The following is a 26,307-nucleotide window of genomic DNA, read 5'->3' on the forward strand; positions in this document are numbered from 1 at the left end:
TGAAGTACTGAAAAATTTCTTTGCATTTTAGGATGAAAATTGGATGCATTGTCTTTAGCAGACAGTATTTTTAATTTTAAAGAAACTTCTAAAGGCTTCATACATATTAATTTATCTGATTTGTTAGAATAACTCTATGAAGTGTACATACTGTCTGGTTCACATTTTCCAGAGGAAGAAAGTGGAGTTGACTAAATGACTTACTTGCCCTGAGTCCACACAGTGAAGCCAGAATTTCACATCGGGTTCTCTTATTTTCCCTTAAAATATAAAAAAAAATACTATGTCAACTTGTGTCCAAGGGAATCTTGATAAATGATAGTGATAATTTGGAATTTTATGATACTTTCATAATAGAATCTGCATTTCTATTCGTATGTAGAGAAGGTGAAAGATCAAAAGAAAAACATGTTGGCTTTGTTTTTATTCCTCAAAGCTCTGTTTAAAGCTAAACTCTTACATAATATCCTCCTCATCATAGATCCTTAAATTCTACTGTGACTGTCTTGGGCTAGTGCCATGCTGCTATGTGGTTTATATGGGTTATTATGCTTTATTAACTTTCTTTGCTAATGTAACTGTCTCCATACTTGAACTCTTTAAGGGTATGGTGTATGTTCTAATCTTATTTATATGTCTGGAATACCTGAACAACATAATAAAGTAATGATGGTACGTTGTAACATATTCAAATTATAGATTTGTAGCCAGAATTTTAGGTAACATCTAAAATCAGACAAATAATGCTAAGATATAAATAAAAGCCAAAAGTGCCTGGATCCCAGTTCAAAATACTTTCTACCATTATAGTTCACTTTAGAATTAAAGTTTTGATTACTTCTTAATAGACATAGAGCCATGTGGAGAACATCTGCTCACCAAAGGGCATTTTGAGTAGCTTATTCTTCCAGTTCTCTCTTTTGTTTCTTGTTTTGTTATCCATCAGTAATATAATCTATTCCATTAGATGAAAGAAGGAAATATTTTCTTGGGAAAACAATAAATGTAGATTGGTTCTCAGGTTCTTTTAAGGTTGCCTGTCTTTCCTTTTATAAAATAGAGTTGACAACATTTTCATATTTTAAAGAGAAATAAGAATTAACTTAATTTAAAAAAATATGTAAATGGCCTTGTGTTTCAAATAAATGATTTAGAAATCTATCATTGTAGCAGTACTATTTTATTTCTACCACTCTGTTGCAGAGCTATGGATAATTAATACTATCAGTTACTTACATGGCACCGTGTGAGTCATCTCCCACCGGTAACCTGTTACACTCAGCTTGGACTTCATTGCTTCAAGCAGCATCCTAAAAGTGCCTGAGCTCTGTTCTATTAATTAAGAGTGAGTAGTACAGCATTTCTTTTGGTGCCTGAGGTTATTTAGTAAAAGCAAGCTAGGGGTTACTCTAAGCTTCACTCAATAATCTGTGAGTCTGTCACCTAAAGATTTACTTAAATCTTTTGCAAATATACTGCAAAACGATTTCTCTCTGCATGAGTTGTCACCTGCTTCCATGATGTACAATGTCAGATTGCTTCCTAATGAGACTGGTGCTTCATCCTGCAGGAGAGACACTTTGAGAATTTTGCTTTAGTTTCAGATACCATCACTAGGGAAATAAAGCAAATTATAAAATATCTTGTGCCCTTAACAAATTAATATAGAGGTGTCTTCATTGCATTAGTATAGAAGAACTTTTGCTGACTTCATCATTGTTTCCAAGTTCAGCCAGTTGCTGAATTTTTTCTGGAATGCTTTCAATGGCAGTGTATTTTGAATAACTCTCTTTATGAACCTAAAGCAATTGAAAGTATTTTGCATTAGAACTATCTTGCCGCATGTTTCCTGGCCTGTTTCCTGGCCTGGCAGGGACTTTAGCCTTTAGGCTGTGATTTTCTCTAGGCTGTGAGGGAGAATTCCTTCTCATTGATGTAGATAGGCATTTTTGTTTTTTCACATGGGACAGTGGGAGAATGTTTTTAAGATAACAAATGAAAAAGACAGGTTGGTGGTGTATTAAATGAAAAAAATGAACAATGTGCAAACTATATTTTTGAATGTTATGTATTAATGATGCTAAACTTGAAGAAAAGGAAAAAGTAGATGACTGGGGAATACAAAAATAAAGAATGGTCAAAAACAGGGCAAAATTTTGATGTAGGCAAAACACTTTCCTTTTAATAAAATAGAAATAGTGAAGCATTAGGATCTTAAATATAGTCCTTTTTCATTTCAGTTGAGAAAAAATTAAAACTGGTGAGTACGACATGTAAATATAAACTTTGTATAAAGCGTATAGCTTTGGGGTTTAAAAAACAACTTTTTTGGCTTATATCCATTACTGAGTATTTTATTGCTGAGGGATATTTGATATTGTACTCTTTGAAAGCAGGTGACACCCTATCCTTTCACTCTCAGATATGCATTTCACTCTTTTATGAGGAACAGAGCTAAATTATTCACACTACTTATATTTCCAAAAAGATTTCTTCCAATGTGTAATAAAAATGAGGAAATAATAACTGATTTGAAATATTGAAGAATCAGTGCTGGTTCCAATATCAGTCATTTTTGGAGCAGCTGCCAGTTTTTCTTTTGCAGAAATATATTTTCTTTGTGTGTGTGTGTGTCCATGTCTATGTGTGATGCAGAATAACAATCTCAGAGGCTTCTTACCTTGTTTCATTTTTATTTGAACCCACAGTTGTCAGGAAGCAGTTTCCAAGCAGCACTGAGACTCAAGGAGGGCATACTGGTACAGTTGTACAAGCTGTTTACTGTAAATGTTCCTTCAATCTGTTAGAATGGTGTTTCCTGATAGGTCAGTGTCCTGCAGAATCAGCTCTTAAACAATTTGGTCACCTCAGGATCTCAGAGTTACCCAGAACATTGTTTCCTGATTATGGTTTAAGGGGCTTTCCCTGTACACAGACCAGAGCACAAATGCCTACCGCTATGGGAAACCAAGTGCTACATGTCAGGTGGAATCTCAGATTATGATGAAGATTGTGACTGTGGTACCCTCAGATGTGTGGGCTTTAATTTGTACATGTCAAGTCCTGGAACTAAAATAATATGTGCTCAGTAAATATTAACTGCTACTGTTATTAGTCCCATAATTATTGATGCCATTAACTTTATTATCATTCTGCAAAACTGCTAGACTAGCAACACCACAGAGGAAAGATACAGTGTTGTATTTCTCTTCTAAGATTTGTAGCTATGAGCAGTGAAGGCTTTAGCATTAAGAGATTAGAGGAAGTCCCATATTAGTACTCCTCTCTCATCATCTACTTTCCTGTCTCAGTGTCCACCTCACAGGAACAACAGATCTGAGCATTCCAAAGGATTGCCACCTGATGGCTTCCCTACCTTGATGTCTCCTCAGAATGTGTTTCCTCAGTTTAGCTGTCCTGTATGATAGCTTTGAAATCTTTAGTTGGACAGCCTCCTTGGCAGCTTACCTTTGAGGACTGCAAATGTAATTAATTATGGAGATGTTAATATGGAATCCAGGCAATACCTACCTGAGAGATGTTTTTTGGATCACACATTGAATGAGCATAATGCTAGCCCAGTGGATACAACATTGCAATATAGATGCTCAAATTTATTACCTTTTCTCCTTCCACTTTTTAAAAAATCTTAATTCATTGTACATGTCTATTTGTGTTTGGCCCCTTCTCCCTATCTGGGCTCTTGCAGTAACCTCCTCACTGATTCCCTTGCTCTGATTTTTCCCTGACCTCATCCCCAATATTTTTTGTGTCCTGCTCAAAATGAATTCATTCTGGATTGCAAAGTTCATGAATAAATTCTTAGAAAAAAAAGAAAAGGAACCAAAGAGTGTACTTTTCACAATACGATGGCCTGCAGATTCTGAACTCTCCCATTAAAAAACATCTAAAAGTAATAGACAAGATATTTTTAAACACTTTTTAAATAACTGGATTAACCCATAACAATCAAAGGCAAGTCTAAGGAGGCCAGGAATAAGGCATGAGTGCCCAACTCTAGGGAGATAAGCTAAGGCCAGGACTCTAACCCTACAAGGCATTTCTGGATCTGGGGGTACCAGATGTACTGAGGATAAAATTGCACATCTTTGAGCTCCAAAGGACAAAGAGGTGAAGAATATGAAGAGTTAGTTAAGACACACATGGAAGGAAGGAAGAAGTCAGGATGGGGTGTTTGGAGTGTTAAGGTAATGGAGACAATGGAGGACAAGACAATATTCAAAGATGCAATGACTTCAGGATATCTGTAATAATACACAGAAAGTAAAAAGAGCAACCGCATGTTAAACTAAAAGAATCTCATCTCTAGACCTACCTTTTAGCTTCAGAGTAGACATTCCTGCAGAGTCAGGAAAGTGAAATGTATCTTCGTAAGGAAAAGTAATCTACAACTTGCAATATTTTTATGAAATGAAGACCATTTTTCATAAACAAAAATAGAAAACAAAGTTACTGAAACAGCTGACACCATAAAGACTGAGTCCATTATCTCATGAAGTTGAAGAATGAAATCATGGACAGAAGGGAAGGCAGTGAAAGGGGAAGTGTTTATTGGAAGTATAAGAAAGAAAGCTCTAGGAGGGTAGTCTGGAGGAGGCCCTCAAAGTGAGCTGCCAGTGTGGACTCCTTGCCTAGGTCTTTCATAGATAAGCAGAGAGGGAATTTGCTCACTTGTCCAGTGGTTACCTACCACATGTGTCTCCTTGGGTTTAAAATATCCAGTTAGGCTCAGGCTTTCTAATGTAGACTTCAAAGAGAACTGGTTACATTTTACTCCATGCATTCCAGTTACTTAAGGAACTGCTTTCCAGATCAGAGTCTTAGCTCCTATTCTTTTCCGGTGTTTGCTTTTTATTTTTTTATTTTATTAGTATATGTTTGGTTTTATATTCCTGAGCCTAGCAATACATATAGCTTGAACCCAGTGTACGTGTTATGTTCTTTGTAACACTCACCAGCAAATTATATCTTAGGTTCTGTGCCTTACTAGCTCCTTTCTTATAAACTAGTTAAGCTGCTTCTTACATTATTAGCAAAAGACTTTGACTAAAGAAACTTCTAAGGATAGACTTCAAGAAGCAATTTAAAGGGGCACCCTAGAACAATCTGAAGTGTGGAAAGAAGTGATGAATAAAGATAAAAGTAAACATGAGGATAAATCTTAAACAGAACAATAACAGTTTATTTTTTTAAAGAAAATGATGTCTATTTCAGTAGATTTTTTTAAAGCTAAATTAATAGACACCGTTTTCACATAAAGATGATGGCAGATGATTAGAATTAACACATTCCAAGACCCTTTTGTTTTCAGAAAGGAAAGCAGTTAGGGATCTTTGGACTTGAATACACATATTAAGAACTGCTATGAAAGCATGATCTAGACATTAAAAATGGTATATTTTAATTAATTTTGGTAAACGCCCTCTCCTAGTAGATACCTAGATATTTGTTAAAATAAGTCTGTATGCCAACTCCCTACCACTTCTCTCCTTTTGTTCAGAAACCCTGAGTTTTAGATTGGTAATCCTTTCCCTCCTTCCTCTCCTGTGTTCATTATACAACTGCAGTGATTGTTTACCCTGTTTTAGATATGTAACAACACATATATTGTGCCCTCAATTTCTACTCATTTCACAACCCATAGTCTAAGGACCCTTTAAATTACAAATGCTGGGTGTGGATTTTAAAGTCAGAGCAGTAAAGTCTATGACTAGAGTGCCCTCCCAGCCTCCTGTAGTGCACAGTGTCCCTTTTCCTGAATTCCGTTTGTTTGCAACCACACTTTTGTACAAAGTGGAAGTAATAATAGTGCCTTATTCTTAGGATGATGATGTGAGTTAGGTAGATTGTCACATGTCAGACGCTCAGAACACTGTTATTATAGCACACTAGCAATATACTGATGAGCATTTTCTTCTAAATTGTCGTGTTGAGAGGGTTGTGTACAGCTTCATTCATGTCTTAAACAACTAAATTGTAATTTAGACAGATTAAGTCCTACTGTTCTGTGAAAGATGGGTCAGTAATGATGCAGTGGAGGGTGACTTAGTATCAGTAACTCAAGAATGATGCTTAAGATCACATCTCACCTGGAGAGCTCTTTGGAAGAATCTGTTTCTAGTAGACTTAGTGTGGTAATAGCAAAGCATTTACATGAGTCCGTGGACTGACTTCACTTGAAAGCTGAAAAATAAATTTGTACATCTATGAACTGAAAGGGTCTCAAGATCCTACTAAACTAGCTGTAGGGCTTCAAGGAAAGCCTTTAATCCCATTAAAAGAAAGACAGAAAAAAAGGTTTTCTCATAAGTTCCTTCCACCATTTAGCCAGTGCTGTGCCTTAAGTTGTATAGATGACCTGTATTTTAAAGCAGCGGAAGTCTTGAAGCGTTGAGAGACTGGGCAGCAGTTTCCGAGTTAGGGTTGGGTGCAAGGATAGGTGTAAGGCGAGATAAAGTCTAGAGGGGGCTAGAAACCAGCTAGTCTGCTTTTCCTCTGCTGCTGCCTCTGCCGCTGAGCCCTGGTGCCTCTGACCCTGCTCTCTGGCAGGTCCCACAGCTCCAGGCCACTTCTGTGTGCTGAGTTCTTCTGCAACCAGTGTCAGAATTTGTCATCTGATGAACAGTGTAGTAAACGTTTATTTTGTTTGATCTGTGGTTCTGTTTTATATCAGTCTCTGGTCTTCTTTAAAAAGGAGATTATGATATGCTTATTTTGATCATTTATTTTCAAGTACATGCTTTTAAACCTCCTCTAGTGGAAACAGAAGGGATAGTATTTTTTAATTTCCCCTGAAAACCTGCAGAGCGGATGTTATGAGGCCTTTCTCGCCAGGTGGATAGCTCAGTGTGGTGTTGGCAGGAGCACTGGAGTTCTGTAGGTGGATAGTCACCTCGTTTCCAAGCCTAAGAATTCCAAATGTTCAGTCAAATGAGATTTAAATGATTTGCATATGAATCTACTTACTGAACAAATAAGATTTCCAAGTTAAATGTCCCAAAGACCATAAAATATTTGAAAAGGAATATGAACACATGGTCTTCCCTATCTATTTGGACTAAGATGTTTAGAAAAATGACATAGGCGATAACATTATCCAGCTACAGGTTTTAATTCTATTAGCATTAAGGCTAAGCAGAAAACTGTTTTGCCAGTGTATGGTTTTGCTAGGACAATTTGTAAAAGTTTATTTAAGTAGATAGAGATATTGTACTTTATACTCCAAAAACTAAACAAGAAAACATAAACATTTCTAAAGAAATTAATTTGGATAGTAACTGTAGTGGTGCTTAATGTCTGCCTTGCCTTAGGCTCTGTGGACTCCAAAAAGCACTATCTGCTCTCAAGCCATTCACAGGGTAGTGAAAGAAGCTTAGACAAAAAACTGCATTGTAGCAAGATCTGCAGCACAGATCTGCCCAGGAGTGACAGCAGTTAAGGCTATCATCTATGTGGGGAGAGGAGAAATGCCAAGAGAGGATGAATGGTCGGCTCATAATCTAGTCTTTAAGCTTCAGTCAGGCTCTTTTGGTTTCCTAGGCTATAAATCATCTCTACTAGCAGGCAAAGTGTAGACCTATGCTGCCTAGCTTCCGTTTCCAGCTTTTCCTCTTGCTAGTTGTGTGACTATGAGCAGATTATTTCTCTGTGCTTTAGATTTATAAAAAGAGAGAGCCATAATACCTACCTGGCAAGAGTATATGAGGAAGAAGTAAGACAATATATAGGAAGTGTACTAACTGGTACACCATAAAGCTCAAGAAAGTTTTACTTCTCATCATTATTCATTTTGGTAGCTAATAAGATGGGAATGCTGAAACACGATCATCATGTTATGTTTTAGTGTCTCTTTTCTAAAATGCTGATTTCTTTCAAATAAAACTTTACATTTTTTTCCCTCCAGCTCCAAGAGGAAAACGAGGATGGAAAACCTTTTATGCTGTCCTGAAGGGAACAGTTCTTTACTTGCAAAAGGTAAAAGTACAATGGATAGAAAATAAAGCCCACAGAACTTTATGAGAGTACCCCTAAAATCCTCTGTACAAAAATTTACATCAAACACCCACAAGACTCCTCAGGTTCATCGTGTGTGTTTATTTTGTGTTGACAAGGTTTTGTTCAGTTACCCATGTGTACACAGTGCACACTCGGTCAGAGGAATGGATGAGCTGTGTTTGAACTGTTCATTTAGAACTGTTGAACATAAGAGGGTAAGTTAGACCTCAAACGGTCTGCACAGATGCAGCCCCATAGCAACACCTGTTTCCATAAATATTTACACTAGATTAGTTACAGCCTTCACACTATGTTATTTAACTATCTTAATTTCGGTCCTACCCAAAGGTGCATTTTCTTTTGAGCCCTAAAACATTTTTACTTAAGCCTATCAGGATCCTTTCTTTCTAGTCTCAGACTCTGGAAATCTGTGGGGGTTCATGTGATAGGTTCTGGTTCTCTGAAGGGGGTAGTCTTTTCTAGCTCTGTGTGGGTTAAGATAAAAAAGTTGTTGCCAGGGATTTAGCTCAGTGGTTTCGGCGCCTGCTGCTCAAGCGTAAGGACCCAAGTTCGGTCCCCGGTACCAAAAAAAAAAAGATAGAAAAGTTGTATGTTGACTAGATTCTTGACTGGAAAGAGTACCTCACTTCCAAGGACAGCCTAGCATGATTTCAGCACACTTGATAAGCCAGGCAATAACAACACTGCCCTCAGTGGTGTCTGAGGAAATATGTTGTTGTTGTTTTTTTAATTGTGGTTAAAAAAGAAAAGATAACATGAGATCTACCATCTTATATTTTTATATGTACGGTACAACATTGTTAACTGTAAGCATAATGTTATACAACAGACCTGGGTGAGAACTGTATAAGGGAAGCGCTACGCCCACCGAATAGCAGTTCTCTAATTGCACCCTCTTCAGCCCCTGCAACTACCACTCTAGTTTGCTTCTATAAGTTTGGCTGACTTCGATAATTTGTGTAAGAAGAATCATGCAAAATTTGTCCTTCCTTGACTGGCTTATCTCAAGTCACATAATGTCCTCAAAGGTCATCTGTGTTGTAGCATAATTTCAGAATAGCCTCTCTTTTTAATGCTGCGTAATATGGCTTTATGTGTATGTGCCGCAATTTTTAATCCAACCATCCGTCATGGAAATTTAGGTTGTTTCTACCTCTTTGATTATTGTGAATAATGCTGCAATGTACACGGAGTGCAACTATCTCTTTATGATATAATATTTATTTATTTTAGATAAATACCAGAAAGTCTGATTGCTAAATCATACACTCCTGCTTCGTGCAGAACCCTGTGCAATTTTCCAGTCACAGCATTCTTTGACATCTCAACTAGAGTACATAAAGATTCTAATCCCCAGGTCTTAATCAGCACTTGTTATTTGTTGTTTCTTTGTAATAGCCATGCTAACATTTATGAGGTGATAGTTAATTATAGTTTTCAATTGTTATTATAAATAAGAATAGCCCAAACTATTTTTCCCATTGCAGACTCTCACACCTAATACAGAATTCTTCTGTGATCCCCGATTCTCCAGCAGACACCAGCTGGGTGTCTTCTAAGTCACCTAAATTCCGACAACATTGGCATTGAGACAGTTTCAGACACCACAGTTTGGGCTGCAGTCCCAAAAGACTGTCACCCACTTCAGATGCCAGTCACAAGTAGTAGATTGTCACCTGTCCCACTGACCAATAGCTGTAAATCAGGAGTGCTCATGGCCCCATCATCACTGTCTCGGAGTGGCTCACAGAATTCAGGAACATGTTTTAGCTATATTTACCCATTTATTAGAAATGATACTACAAAGGATACAGATGAATGCCAGATGGAAGAGATACACAGGGCAGGATATGAGAGGAGGACATGGAGCTTTCATGCCCTCTCCAGGTGCACCTCGCTCCAGGCTCCTCCATCTGTTCAGCTCTCCAAATGCTCTTACGAACCCAGCCCCTCTGGGTTTTTATGGAGGCTTCATTATGTGAGAGTGATTGATCTGGTTGGTGAGTTAGGGGGTTGGGGATTGGGGTTTGGGGCTCTAAATCCTGATTTGGTCTTTCTGGCTACCAGCCTTTGTCCTGAAGCTGTCTAGGGATCACCTGCCACCAGTCTTCCCATCACCATGTAAAAGGCACTTCTATCAGTCTGGAGTTTCCAGAGGTTGTAGGAGCATGTGCCAGGAAATGAGTATGGAGTCCAAGTATGTGTGTTATATTTTTGAGACAGTTAACCTGTATCATTAACCTGATTGGCTTGGGAGCTGCCCCAGGAATTAGTAAAGCACATTTCCAGGTGTGGGTGGGTCATGGAGGCATGATCCTGGGCACTGTGTCTTGGTTCCCCTTCCTCCCTGGCACTGTTCTCCTGCTTTGCTTCCTGGACACCATGAGCTAAGCTGTTTCTTCCTTGGAACCAGCTGGCCATGGATTGAATGCTCAAATGTGAGGCAAAATAAAACTTTCTCCTTAAAGTTACAGGTGTCAGGTAGGTATTTTTTTAGTACTATATGTTCATGATACATAATAATTACATTCATCTTGAGGATATACATATTAAATCTTGATAATTTTTATAGTCTCCCCCATCCTCTTCCTGGGTGTTAGGCATTATACCAGGGATGGGAAATATCACAATTTATTTACATAAATTTATTTATATAGAATGCCACATTTGTATTTTTTTGTAATTAGTCATGTTGGTCATTTGTCTTTAGAGAAATTTCTATTCACATTCTTTGCTTTTTTAAACAGCTTGCTTGTTTTCTTTGCAGTTGAAGTGTAGTTGTTCCTTCTGTTACTGAGTATTGATGCTTATCATGTATAATGGAAATATTTTCTTCCATTTCCCAGGTTACCATTTCAGAAAACTGTTGATTTCTTTCCATGTAGAAACTTTTTAGTTTAATGCAGTTCCAACTGTCTTTGATTTCATTGAATCTGTTTTTTGTGGCCTCTCCAGAAGTCATTGTCAACCTCAATGTTACAGAGTTCTAGGAATTTGTAGCGTCAAGTCTTCAATATTTAGGTCTTTAATCCATTTTTCATTGTGTGCATATGTGTATTTGTGCATGTGTGTGGTGTAATATATGGATCACTTTTGTTCTTTTGTATATGTGTAAACAGTTTCCTAACCACTATTTGTTGAAGATACGGTATTTTTCCCATTGTATACCATTGACAGACATCCTTGTTGAAGATTATATGACCATACATACACGAGATTTTCTGGGGTTCTCTGTTCTCTTCCATTGCTCTGTTTTAAGATAGTACCATGCTTTTTTTTTTTTATTCTGTAGCTTTATAATAAGTCTTGTAATCAGTAATGTGAGTCCTCTAACATTTTTTTTCTTTCTCTAGATTATTTGGCTATTTGTAGTTCTTTGTCACCTGTATGAAATTCAGGATTATATTGTCTATTTCTGGAAAAAAATGCATTTAATATATTGACAGAGACTGCACTGAATCTGTAGATTGTTTTTGAATAGTAGAGACATTTTTAATATTAAGTCTTCCAATACCTAAACACAGCATGTTTTTCCACTTGTGTCTTCTTTAATATATTTCAGCATCGTTTTGTACTTTTCAGTGTTTAAGTCTTTTGACTCCATCAGGTTTATCCCTAAGTATTTTTGTACTTTTTGTTGCTGTTCTAGATAGATTATTAATTTTCTTTTTGGATTGTTCATTGTTTCTACATAGAAATACAATTGACTTTTGTTTATTAATTTTTTTTCCTTAAATTCTTTTATTGATACATTTTAGGTATACAGTACATTTACATTTATCATTGAATGCTTGTACCTGTACATGGTGTATCTTGGATCTTATTTTTTCCCCCTTCCCCTGCCCTCCCTTCACCCCTTCGATCCCTCCCTGTTTACCAAGACTTTGTTTCCATTTTTCCATTTTCTCATATTAATTGCATTCCCTACTTTCCTTTCCCCCACCCCTCCCACTTCCCCTTCCCATTTGCCCATTTTCTTCCAATTTCACATAACCTATTATAACCTTTTAGTCCTTATTTACACTTTCAGTTTCTCACACTAGAGAAACTATTTAGTATTTACACATGTGTGTCCTATTTATTTCACTTTAGAGTATCGCCTCAATGTGCATCCATTTAGCTATAAATGTCTGTAATTTCTCATTTTTTATGGCTGAATAGTACTCCATTTTATTAAAAAAACACATTTTTCTTTATCCGGTCTCCAGTTGGTGGGCAATTGGGCTGCTTCCAAGTTTTAGCTATTACAAATTGTGCTGCTATGAACATGGGTGCACATATATCACTGTGGTATGATTCATTTAAATCTTTGGGGAAGATCCCCAGCAGGGGAATAGCTGGGTCAAATGGGACTTCCAGTCCCAGTTTTTTTGAGGTATCTTCATACTGATTTCCACAGTGGTTGCACCAGTCTACACTCCCACCAACAGTGGAGCAGGGTTCCTCTTTCCCCACAGCCCCACCAGCATTTGTTATTGGTTCATTTCATGATAGCATCCATTCTTTCCGGGCTGAGGTGGAATCTCAACACGGGTTTCATTTGGATCTCTCGAATGGCCAGTGATGTTGAACATTTTTTCTTGTATTTATTTGCTATTTCTACTTCTTTGTCTGAGAAATGTCTGTTCATTTCAGATGCTCATTTTCAGATTGGGTCTTTAAATTTGCGGGGTCTGATTTTTTAAAGTTCTTTATAGATTCTAGATAGTAGATATTTGTCTGAGGAACAGCAGGTGAAAATTTCTTCCCACACTGCTAGTGGTTTTTCTTGCTGTGCAGAAGCTTTTTAATAAGAAGAGATCCCACTTGTTGATTGTTTGTGCTAGTTCATAGGCAACTGAGGTTTTGTTCATAAAATCTTTTCCTACACCAATGTTTTCAAGAGTTCTACCAAAACTCTGTTCCAGCTGGTTCAGCCTTTCTGTTTTAATATTTAGATCTTTCATCCATTTCGATTTTAGTTTAGTGCACGGTGAGAGATATAAGTCTAGTTTTAATCTTTGGCAAGTTGACACCCAATTTTTCCAGCACCATTTATTAAAGAGGCTATCTTTCCTCCAGTGAGGGTGTTTGGCTCCTTTGTCAAAACCCTACAAAAAATTGGAATAGACGGTCTCTACCTCAATGTGATAAAAGCCATCTATGAAAAACCAACAGCCAATATCATACTAAATGGTCAAACACTGAAATCCTTCACACTAAAATCAGGAACAAGACAAGGATGTCCACTATCACCACTCTTGTTCAATATAGTTTTGGAAACATTAGCCACAAGAATTAGACAAGAGAAAGAAATAAAAGGAATAAAGATAGGAAATGAAGTCAAATTGTCATTATTTGCGGATGGCACGATACTCTATATAGAATACCCCAAGAACTCCACCAAACGTCTTCTAGATTTAATAACCAAAATCAGTAAAATAGCTGGATACAAGGTCAACACACAAAAATCAGTATCTTTCCATTACACGAACAACAGACTCACTGAGACAGAAATAGGGTAAACAGTTCGTTTCACAATCGCATCCAAAAAACTGAAATACCTAGGAATCAACCTAACAAAAGAAATCAAAGACCTCTTCTCTGAGAACTAGAGCACTCTGAAAAGAGATATTGAAGAGGATATCAGAAAATGGAATAACATCCCTTGCTCCTGGGTAGGAAGAATCAGCATAGTGAAAATGGCCATACTTGCAAAACTGCTATATAGATTCAATACAATCCCAATTGAAATTCCAGCGGCATACTTCACGGATCTTGAGAAAACAATACAAAAATTCATTTGGAACAAGAAGAGACCTGGAATATGAAAAGCAATTCTAGGCAACAGAGACATGGCAGGGGGTATCACAACCCCCAACTTCAAACTGTACTACAAAACTACTTTGATAAAAACAGTATGGTACTGGCAAAGAAACATACCTGAGGACCAGTGGAACAGATTAGAAAATGCAGAAACAACTCCGGACACACTCAGCCACCTCATCTTTGACAAAAGAGCCATTCTTCTTTTTTTTTTTTTTCTGGTTTTGGTATCAGGGGTTATGCTATCGTCATGAGTTTAGAAATGTTCCCTCCTCTGGGTTGGCATTAATTCTTTAACTGTTTCTAGAATTCCTTGGCAAAGCCATCTGGTCCTAGGCTTATTTTTCTTTAGAAGATTTCATTGTTCATTCAGTCTCCTTCCTAGTTACAAATCTGTTCAGATTTTCTATTTCTCCATGATTCATTCCTGATAGGTTTGATTTTTCTAGTAATTTATGCATTTCTTCTAAGTTATTCATTTTGTTGGTGTATAATTGTAATTTTTATAACCCTTTTACTTTCTGTAGCATCATTTACGGTGTCTCCTCTTTTCTGATTTTCAGTGTTCTTTTTCTGTCTAGCTAAAAGTTTATCAATTTTCTTGAAAAATCAGATTCTTAGTTCACTTTTTTTTTAATATTTTCAATTCTCCTTCATGTATTTCTGCTCTAATCTTCACTTTCCTTACCTGCTAACTTTGGTATTAGTTTGTTCCTTATTTTCTAGTTACATGAGGTATAAAAATCAAGTTGTTTGACATGTAGGTGTGTGTTTATAAACATAAGTTTTTTTATGTTGAGTGTCCATTTTCGTTTGTCTTAATATTTTCCAATTTCTATTTTGATTTCTTCTTTGATCCACTGGTAGTTGAAGAATATGTTGTTTAATTCCCATATATTTGTGGAATCTCCACTTTTCCTTCTATTATTTTCACTCTCTTGTATTTGTTAAATATGACTGCTGTGATTTCAATTGTCCAAAATATGTTAGATTTGTTTGGTGACATAACATGATCTATCCTAGAGAAAAATGTTCCATGTGCACTTAAGAAAAATGTATGTTCTACTGCTGTTATTTGTGATGATCTCTATGTATCTGCAAGGTATATTTGGTCTACGGCATTACTGAAGTCCTCTGTTTCCTTACTGCTCTGTCTCATGTTCTATCCATTATTGAAGTGGAATACAGGAGTCTATAGTGTTTGTTAATTTTTCTACTGAGTTTCGTGAATGTTTGATTCATATATTTTTGTAGTCTAATGTTGGATGCATATATATTTATAATGAGTATATCTTCCTAGTTAATTGATCCTATTTTCTTACATAATGGGCTTTCTTTGACTCTTTGACAGTTTTGATATGAAGCCTGTTTTATCTGATGTAAATATGGCTCACCTTCTCTTTTGGTTACCATTTTTATGAAATATCTTTCCCATCATTTCACTTTCTGCCTATGTCTGCTTTTAAATCTAAAGTAAATATCTTAAAAGTAGCAGATATTTGAGTCTTTAAAAAATCCATGTAGTTATTTTGCTATTGTTTTTAATCAAGAAGTTCAATCTGCATATATTTAAAGTAATTATTCATAGGGAAGTACATGCTGTTGTAATTGTAGAAGTATTTCCTATTGCTGTTGGTTTTGTTTTTGTTTTCCTTTCCTCTTTTAACTATTCTTTTGTGTGTGTGGGTGGCTGTGGTCAGGGTGCTGGGTATCAAACCCAGGTCTTGCACATAGTAGGGAAGCACTGCACCACTGAGCTACACCCCAACCCTCCTGTCTTCTTTCATATATCTTCTATAGCTTTTTTTCTTATCAGTTTCTGTTGTGCTGACATAGAAGCTTTTGTAGTTGTAACACTGCTTTAAGCTGAACACAGTTTAATTTCTATCACATACTGAAACTACAATTTTACACTTCCCACATACACACTTTGTTATTTCGTATCCAAATGTACACCTTTTCGGGCTGGGGATTTAGCTCACTGGCACCGCGTCTGCCTTGAAAGTGCAAGATCCTGAGATCGATCTCTGGTACAAAAAAAAAGAAAGTACACCTTTTTATATTGTATTCCATTTATGTATGTATAGATGTATTTTTGTACACTTTTTCTTTTAATTTCTATACCATAATTAAAAAGTGATTTACATACCATTACAGTATTAAAATTATCACATGCTTTTCATATTTGTTTACCTTTGCCTGTGATCTTTATAATTTTGTGTTTCTGTTAGTAGCCTTTTGTTTCAAATTGAAGAACTGTGATTTCTTGTAAAGCAAGTCTAGTGGTGACATATGCCCTCACTTTTGTTTATCTGGGAATATCTTTACTTTTCTCATTTTTAAAGGGTACTTTTGCCAGCTGTAATAACCTTATGGCAGGGATTTTTCCCTTAAGCATTAGAAATGTATCATCACAGTCCCTTCTGGCCCTGTGTTGTTTCTGCTGAGAAATCCACTCAGCATCTTGGGGGAGTACTTTGGTATGTGACAAATCACTTTTCTCTTGGAGCTTTTCCCTGAAGCTTTCTCTGTTTCTTTCACTTTAATCGTAGTGAATCTTGGTGTGACTTTGTGTTCATCCATGTTGGGGGTTCATTGGGCTTACTGAATTTGGGTGTCTGTCTATTTCTTGCCCCAGATTTGAAAGGTTTTCTGTCATTTCTTTGAAAAATCTTTTTTTATCATATATTTATTGGTACATTTTAGGTATACAATACGTTTACATTTATCATTGGGTGCTTGTACCTGAATGTGATGTATCTTAGTTCTTATTTTTCTCCCATTACCCGTGTGCCCTTCACCCCTCTGCCCTTCCCTATTTACATAGATTTTGCTTCCATTCTTTGAAGAATCTTTCTGTCTCATTTTTCTCTTCTTCTTGAACTTCCATGTCACATACACCATTCCCCTTCATAGAATCCCACTAGTTCCTTAGGCTTGCTTAATTTTCTTTCATTCTTTTTTCTCTTTGATCCTCTGGAAAAGTTCAAATGACCTGTTTTCAATTTACTATTTCTTCCACTTGATCAGATCCCCTACTGGACCTTCCACCTAAATGTTTAATTACATTCTTCAGCTCGAAAAATCCTGTTTGGTATTTTTCTGTCTCTCCATTTGTCAGTTTAGATGGAGAATATCATGTCACCCAAAAACCTCGTGTACTCATAGGTGAGGCATGGGAAGGTGACTGACCCAGGGGGTAACATAGGGACTTGCTGTTAGGAGATGGGATGTGGTTGGAGGAGGCCAGCACAGGGGTGTGATCTGGAAGGTTGAATCGCCTTTTCTGGCTGCTTAATTCTCAGTCTCCTTCCTGACCACCATGATATGAGCATCATTCCTTCACTATACCCTCTGCCATACTGTTTTCCTCTTAGAGCTGGTGGACCATGGACTATAACCATGAGCCAACATACACCTCTCTTCCTTCAAACTGTGGGTGTCAGGTGTGTTTCAGCAATGAGGAAAATGACCAGTACACCATTCATATTCTCATTTTGTTTATTCATCCTTTCCTTGAGCTTGTTGATCATCTCTGTGGTGATTATTATAAAGTCTTCGTCAGAAAATTTATATACCTTCATTTCCTCAGGGCCAGCGTCTGGAGATATTCTGTTACCTTGGACTATATTTCTCTGTTTCTTTGTGTCTCATAACTTTGTTTTGGACTCTGCATATTTGAAGAAACAGTCACCCCTCCCAGTTTAGAGCTGCCTTGGAGTTGGAGATGGCTCACTATTCATCCTGGCAAGAGACTCCTGAATCTTTGGGAGGGTGTGACATCCCTAGGCCTGTGTATGCACTGTCTCAGTCACAGAGGCTGCCAGTTTCTTTTACAGGAACTCATCACTTCACCCTCATGTATTTGTCTGCAGTACTGCTAGTTATCTAGCACTACACTGGCAAGGCCTCCAGGTCTCCTTTGTTGTACGCAGCTACCAGGCATCCAGTGAATAACATCTCCCCATTAATACCCTGAATCAGACAAATCGTATCTCAGTCTGTACTAATCAGCTTGTTCATTACTGAGACATAATATACAACACTCACAACTCAAAGGAGAAGTTGAATTTGGCTCACAGTTTTAGGGAATTCAAGCTGTAGTCAGCAGTTTCCAAGGCAGAAAAATGATGGAAGCTCGAGGCAAACAAAGATTCTTAGACCATGGCAGCTTAGAAGCAGAGCAGGGAAAAAGTCCTAGAGAGGAATGGGCAAGGGACCACATATGGTACTCGAGGCCATGCCTCCACATCCTGCTCAGGCACACCCAGGAGTGTGCTTTAACTTTCTGCTAGGTGTTTCTTAATCCATTGGAGTTGACAAATCACTATTAGTCATCACGGGGTACTGTAGGGAACAGGGAAAGGGAACATTACTAGGACCTCTGCAGTGAGTCCTAGTCTTCTGCGAGCCACAGCAGCATAAGGTGAATTAACTTATTTATTATACAGGAAAGGTATAAAAATGAGACTTTGAGAAGAAGTTGAGCTCTGGGCCTGATCAGTGCTGCTCTGGGTGGCAAAGACAAAAGCCCCTGAGCTTGCTGCACCTTTTATTCAGTACATCAGGAGAAACAGATGTAACAGATGGCTGGGGAGTGGCGGAATTCCTAGATCACTGAGGAACTATGCAGATGAAGATTGGGTTCCTCCCAGTATGTCTCTGCAGGTGCAGGTGTGATCTTGCCCTGGAGCATCACAGCATCAAGGGATCCTTGAGGTCTCAGTTGTGACCAGAGGCCAAAATGGAATCATGTCTCCAAATGCCATAGCTGGCCTGTAGGCAGGACAACTAGGCTTAATCAAATGATTTTTCCCTAAAATTATGTAGCATTGCTCCCAACACATTACCTTAAACATTCCTCTGAAAAGCTAGAATGCCAGATGCCCGGTCTACTCTGCTCCCTCCCTAGGGAGAAATCTTGAATTGTGCACCTCCCTCCCCATTGTGCAGAGCTCCGCCATCCATGGCAAGCTACATGTCACTCTCCACTGTTCACAGCAGCCCTCAGGCTTCCAAACTTACTGGTTCTGACAGTTCTCTGAATAAAATGAGACAGAAATAAGAGAGTCCCTTGAGTAGCCCTCTGAAAAGCTGGAACATTAGCCACACGCTCTGCTCCTCTCCCTGCCTCCTGAGTGTGAAGCCTCAAGTTGAGTGCCCTTCTCCCAGTTGTACCAAGCTGTGCAGGCTACAGCCAGCCACCCACCTCTTTCCTTTGTTCTGAGCAATCTCCAGCATCCAGAGTGTACCAGTTCCATCAGTGCTTGAAGTGAGCCAAAATAAACTCATTGCAGGAGCAGAATGCTAAAGGCATGCTCCATCTTTCCCTTTCTCCTGAGGGAGAAACTGGGGACCAGGGTGTTCTCTCCTGCTGCTGAGCTGTGCCAGCCTAAGGGAGGGGCCGATGTGGGAAAAGTGAAATTGCTCTTGTTTCTTACATCAACGTAGGTTTCTCAGCTTTGTGCTCTCATAGGGTACTGCATTCTGCCATTCTCTGAACTGCATTCTGCCATTCTCCTGATAGCTGTTTTGGTCCTTTTATCCTTGTTAAATTAGTGTTTGTGTGGGCATATGTGAGCTGGGATTTCCAGTTCTGTTGTCTTGATAAAAATCACTATCAGGAAAAAATTTTAAATATATTTGGAATTTTCAACTCATATTGTAATATAGTTTTGGCATTTTCTTCTTTTCACTCTACACATTATCATAAGCACTTTCTCATTAAAATTTTTCAGATGCATTGGAGTTGGGGTTCAATCTGGTATCTGAGGACTGTGAAATGCTATGTTATTATGGTTTTATTATTGCCCATACAGTTTATGAAATAATTCATTTTTAAATTCTTATGTTTTCTATTAAATAGATTTATCATAATGTAAACGTTTCACTTTACTGCATAACATATCCCTTTTCAGTTTTTGACAGTTATAAATAGTGATACATATATTTGTGTGTGTATCTGTTTATTTCTTTAAGATAGATTCCTGGGAGTGTCATGGGTAACAGGCTAGAAACTGTTTACAGTTCTTCACACATATTTCTACTTTGGTTCTAGAAAGATTATACCAAATTATATTCCCTACAACAGTTTGTGAAATCTGTATCACCACAATCTCTTCTCCACATGTTAATTATAATTATATGGATATCCAGAGAAAGGGATCTTGTTCACTTTGAGCCTTTTGTTTTAGCTACACAAGCACATGTTTTTACTTAGCTTGCACACTTCCATGGTTGCCTCTCCACACTTGTGTTTCCCTTTGATACAACACCTACAATACCAAATCAGACAATAGCCCTCAGATGATGATGTCCCCACTTACAGCATAGTGATAATAAACTGCTCTGGAATGGAGATACGACTATTTATAGCTTATTTGTTAAGCGTTTTAAATGTTATAGTAATGCTATCTATATATCATGTGATTGAAAGAAGTACTTTTGTAAAGCCAGCCTTCCTTAGGTGCTTACCCAGATCCATGGAGATAGTTGTTGATATTCAGATAATCCATACTCTTAGGTAGCCAAATATCTTGTATTGTCTTTATTTTCCTATAGAGTCAGCACAGCTTCTAATTTCCAGTCCATTTTTATGACCTCCTCCAAATCAGCATGTATATGTGTACTGGGTCCACACTGGGCCTTTCAACTAAATTCATCTCTGCAGGGAACTACCCTTTAAAATTAAATTTCACATGTCACAGCTGTTTCTCTGCCTAAATCCCATTCTCTTGATTCACTGTTTCATATTCTGTAAAATCTCTATAAGGGGCATAAATCTCTTTGTCTTTGGCAAAATAATTTATCCCAATGCCTAGCCACAGGATTCCCGCCCCCTTGTCTCAGGGTGGACTTGGGAAGTGGAAAATACTCTTGCATTCCACATTTGAGAGAAGAAATGCAAAGAAAGATGCTATTTTCAAGTCACAAGCATTTTCTAGCTCTAGATTTTTGTTCTCTTCCTCAGAAGTGTATTGGTCAGTATTTGAATCATTTAGATATGAACTGAAAGGGCTAAATATTGATAAAGACACAAATTCACAAATTCTTAAATTTCAGCATCACTTTGCTTTGGATTAGAGCATCAGAAAGATTGTTTCTGCAGACTTACGGTAAAACTGGCATGTGCCAGATACGCATTTGGGAAACATCAGGTAAAATTCATATCTTTTTTTTTTTTTTTTTTTTTTGGTACCAGGGATTGAACTCAGGTCCTTGTGCTTGCACAGCAAGCATCAAAACCACTGAGCTAAATCCCCGGCCCCTTAAAATTCATATCTTAGTTACATTCTTGTTATTGGGACAAAATGCCTGAAACCCACAAGTTAAAGGAGGAAAGGTTTATTTTAGTTTACAATTTGTAGAGATTTCAGTCCATAGTTGGCTAGCTCCAAGGCAAGGCAGCATGGATGGCATAAGGGCATGGCAGAGAAGAAACAGTCCTTGGGATGGGAGACAAGAAGCAGCCAGCAGTGAGCATCCTTTTCTCTTTTTATTCCATCCAAGCTACAAGCCTATTGGTTGGTGCTACCCACACCCAGGGGGAGACCCTCTCATTATTCACACCCAGAACTCTGCTAAACCAGTCAGTGGACTAATTCAGCAATCACACACCCTTAATCCCATATCACATACCCATTATCCAGCCACCTTCCAAAAGCCCCACCAATGAACTCATGAAACTGTGGGGGGACATCTAGATATAAGCCATAACAATTCCTTTTATCAAGAAAGAAAAATTGGCACTAAAAAATTACACATTGGTGTAGGAAAATGGAAACGAGCTATGCGTTATCTATCAATGACATTGGCATTTCATTTAAATCAATAATAATGCCAATAAAGATCTACTAAAGTAAAGTATTCACTTAAAGGAGTTACCCTGCAAAACAGAGGCTATATTTTGTAATCAGTCTCTACTTATTGTTATTAGTGCTTCAAGAAATAATATCTGAAAAAAAATATGACACATGCTGAAAATCTCAACTATGAATATAGTATCTGGTTTTGGAAACATTGTACAAGTGGTAGAGATTAAAACATCAGTCATTAAAAGTTTAATCTTGTCATGTCTGGGTATATCTACCTGATGTTTAAAATTAATCTATTCCTGTTTTGGAAAATTAAAATCAAAGAAGCAAGGTACCTATACAAAGATTCTATGGGCATCTGCACCTGAAAGTTCTAAGCAGCATACAGTTAACGGGGTGTTGCCTGCTTCTGTGCAGACCCCTTGCTTCACAGTAATTTAGGAAACAGCACTAGTAGGTACTTAGACTTCTTCCTCTTGGAATTACTTCTAGGTCACAGAGTGTATTCGAAGCTTGGTAGTGGTGATGGTTGTGCCCTATAGAAGCTACCAGTCTCCCATCACTAATTAATCCTTAGTCCTGCTGGAAGCCTAATCTTCCAGAATGTGATGGCAGGTGCTACACAAAAAATAAATTGTATAATTGCAAGGTGATATTGGAAGTTATGCAGTAAAGGTTTTATAACCTCTCCTAGATGTTTGGAATTCATCACACATGAGATATATCCAAACTTCTGAGTTTCCAAAGATAATTAAGACATCTCTGCCTACTTAGAGTTTGGAAAACAGGGGTTTGAGCATTCACCAAAACAATGGGACAAGATAATACAGGCATTAGAAAAATCTCACTGATGAGGGCTGCCCAAGAATGCTTGCAAAGATCAGAGAATGCACCCCTGAGAAAAGGACATACCTTGGATTGATACTAAATGATGAGCAGGACTTGGCCAGGCAGGCAAGGCAAGAAAAAGTGTTTTTTCCAGTGAGGGGAAATATACCAGATTCAGGGGATTGTGAGATCTTCAAAGAATGACAAACATCTATATTACATTTACATTTATATTACAGGATAGATGGGAAGGGATAGAAGCAATAAAAAAGATGATGAAAATTACATTTCAAATGATGAATGTATATGAAAATTAAAGAGCTGGTGTCATGATGCCACAAACTGTTCCATTTACAAAAGAAGCTGTTTTTATCAAGCTCTGTGAATTTGAGGCCATCATTGTACTAAAGGGACTTAGCTTCATGGTAGGCAGCTCTTCTCGCAGAAACTTCTGGGTAACACAAGTGCCCAAAGAGTGGCCCATTGCTGTCTTATCTGTGGTCTTAAAGCACCAATATTAGCACTCATGGGATTCACGTGTACTTGAGAAAAAAGTAGGTAATGTTCTCCTGTCCTTCTCGAGTCAATTCCACACTGTACATGGTTCCCAACTTAAAATGGTTCTACTTGTACAGTTTGTTTTTTGCTTTTTACTTTACAGTGATGCAAAAGCAACACACATTTGGTACAAACAGTCCTTCTAATTTGAATTTAGGTCATTTCCAGGGATAGTAATATGCAGTGTAATATCCAGAGCAGTAACAGTGAGCTGCAACTCTCAGTCAGCCATGTGCTCATGAGGGTGAAAAACTGATATTCCACAGTGTACTATGCTGCCAAGCTATGCTCTATAGATTATATAGCTGATGCATTTTCAGCTCATATTTTCAACTGACAGTGGGTTTATTGGGATATAACCCCATCATAAGTCAAGGAACATCTGTATTTGGGTCAAGGGTAATGAGAAACAGCCTATTTTTTCCTACCCCAAAACCAGTTTAATATGTAATGGAAGCTGTGTGGTCAGATGTAAGGATCCAAAGATCATGGGGCCTACTGCCTCTGATCTTAAGACCCTTGCTAACATGCTTAGAGTCTGCATCCATTTTCTCTCTTTTTTTTCTATATTCCTCATACAAACTCCTCAGCATGAAAGATTCCACTCAGAGACTTCTGCTAGCTCTTCCCTCCTGACTGGACTCTTGTTTTTCCCAAGTGGGCGGGTACTTCATCCCTATCATCCCGTCAGAGCTTGCCAGTGCACTGGATAGTACTGCCTCTGCTTCCTTGGTTAAATGAATCTAATCGGTCTTTTAAAGAGATCATAATGGCTAGGAACTCATTCATTTAAAGACCATATTCCCTTGACCATACACTTACAGAGACCATGTACATACACAGAACCCCTCCTCACTGTCATAACAATCTATTTAGAGTCTCATTCCATTACCAGTTGATCATCAATTACTGTACGCCCCTTATCAAGGCTTCTCATCTATAAAATAGCCCACAATGATTTTCACACATACAGGATAATTCATTTGATATTTCATCATTAAGATTCCCCCCCTCCAAAATTCAGACAAATAAAAAAAAACAACAATCATTAGAAGAAACATCCCAGTTTATACTGGAAAGAGCTCCAAGTCTGCAGTCTCCATTCCCTTGAGCTACTTTCCTGTTCCATCTCAACCAAACAAAAGGCTTGCCACAGAGGGATGTGGCACTCCCACAGGAAGCTGAGGAATTCGTATCTCACAAATCTCAAGTATGTAATCTGCTTGGGTATTTATAACCCTTTTTGTTGTTTCTAGTGTATGCAGTACACAGCAAAATAGCCTCTTGGATCCCAACATAAGACCTTTGGTAGGTTGGGGTCTCTCTCTTTGACTTCCTCTAATCCACCTAGGAAAATGTGTCTCAGAAGATTATGTATAGAAAAGGTAGGACTCTGTCACACTGCACGACCATCTGTCACTTAGCTAATTTTTGATTTAGAGCCTCAACTCCTTCATCTAAAATTGGAGAAATGATGTCCCATGATTTTTTTTTTTTTTGGTACCGGGGACTGAACTCAGGTCCTTCCGCTTGCACAGCAGGCGGTGAAACCACTGAGCTAAATCCCCAGCCCCAAAATGTCCTATGATTGATATAAAGAATTCTTAATTACCTGTGAAAGCATATGGAGTCTTAGAGGTTAATAGTAAATACTGGTTTCTTTCCTGATGACATAAAAAGTGAGAGAATTTTCTTTAAGTCCAACCTTGCTATGTCTTTTTTTCCTGCCAGACTTTTTATCCTACCTTTTCACAATCCTACAACAGAAGACTGTGAAATGAAATAATTAGGAGTTAGGCCAACCACCTAAATGCATGCCCCTTTCTTTCCTGCTATCTTTGTTGAAGGATGAGTAATTCCTTCCACCCTTTCTTTCCTGTGCAGAGCAGAGACAGTGAGATGGGATTGGTATAAAGGGTAGTAGTCAAGGTGAGGACTCCATGTACTGGAGTTAGTGATGTGACATAACCAGTAATCAAAACTACTGAGTGACTTTTGTTCCTTATTCCCACATACATAAACATAGACATGTAGCATCCTTGGCTTCCAAGTAGAAGAATTTTACCAAAAATCAACTACATGCCCTTCTCTCTTCCCTGACAATTTAGATATACTCTGACTTACAATCCTCTGTCCTATGAAAAAATAAGCTGTAGACCTTATACACCCAGTCCACATGGCAAGAAACATAACACAAAAAATCTCATGTATTCTTCTAGAATGTTGCTTTATATCTAACATCTAAAAATACCATTCTCATATCAATGCATCACATATCACAAATATAGGAAGTGGCTTGGCAGACTTCCTCAGTCAGCTTACTTTGGAGATCATTCAGCCAAAGATGAGATGAGTATTTCAGAGTGATAAAGCTTTTAAGGTACGTTTTGCACTTGTGCTTCAAATCTTCATAGGAAGACATTGTTCCCATTTTTTAGATTTGGAAGCTGAGATTCAAAAAGAATTTAACCTGTTAAACATTGTAAAGGGAGTAGCTACCAAGGTAATTTTGCGTTAGGCTATTCTTGGTTAAACACCAAAGCTACATTGTGCAACCCTTCTAACAGCTGGTATGTGGAGTGAGGAGTGGTTCTTTGTGTTTGTTTACTTGTTTTTACAGTATTGGGAAAGGAACCCAGGGCCCTGTGCATGTGAGGCAAGTGCCTCACCCTTGAGCTACATCTCCAGATGCTTTTTGTTTCTTGAGACAGGCTCTTGCTGAGTTGCCCAGGCTGGTCTGAACTTCTGATTCTCTTGCTTCAGCTTCTCCAGTAGTTGGGATTATGGGCATATACCAGTAGGCCAGGCTTGACTAGAAGTTTAGAACAAGCTCTTTGAGGCAGAGAGGTACCCCCAGCTTCTGTCCTTGACTAGATTGCACCAACTTTTGGTGATACATAGCAAGTGTGCAGTAACTTACCTCCTTTCCCTTTAAATCTCCTGCTTTTTGTTAGACCTAGCCAGAGAGAACCAGAGACCGATATTAAATCCACACAGGAGTTTATTACCGCCAGGACCCGAGCCGAGCATCAGACTCCAGCCCTGACGGGGGCGGGGACCAAACATGTTTTATACACCTTTGAGGCCAACAGTTTCTAGGCCCCCCTATGGGATAGAACTAGTAAAGCAAGCAAAAGGTACAGAAGCGGAACTTCCTGCCATTAGAACATTTGTAAAACAATAGTTGATTAATTGTTGTTTCTAAAGAGACTTTCTAAGGGGAAGAGGTTTCTAAGCTTCCTCCTTCTGAGTTCATCTAAAGAGC

At 38.0% G+C, this 26,307-nt stretch overlaps 1 protein-coding gene across 12 annotated transcripts in view; it reads left to right on the forward strand.

The window, feature by feature from the left end:
* Positions 1-26,307, forward strand: part of Psd3 (pleckstrin and Sec7 domain containing 3) — a 517,630-nt gene that overhangs the window by 434,541 nt on the left and 56,782 nt on the right. For all 12 annotated transcript variants that reach the window (XM_004848243.4, XM_021261216.2, XM_021261217.2 and 9 more), the window contains one exon: positions 7,925-7,995. In XM_004848243.4, coding sequence (XP_004848300.3) covers positions 7,925-7,995 — 71 coding nt within the window. The remainder of the gene's footprint in view (positions 1-7,924; positions 7,996-26,307) is intronic.

Source organism: Heterocephalus glaber, unplaced genomic scaffold (assembly GCF_053883595.1).
Source record: "Heterocephalus glaber isolate CG9 unplaced genomic scaffold, H.glaber_assembly_v1.0 deba00001460, whole genome shotgun sequence".
NCBI classification, from domain to species: domain Eukaryota; kingdom Metazoa; phylum Chordata; class Mammalia; order Rodentia; family Bathyergidae; genus Heterocephalus; species Heterocephalus glaber.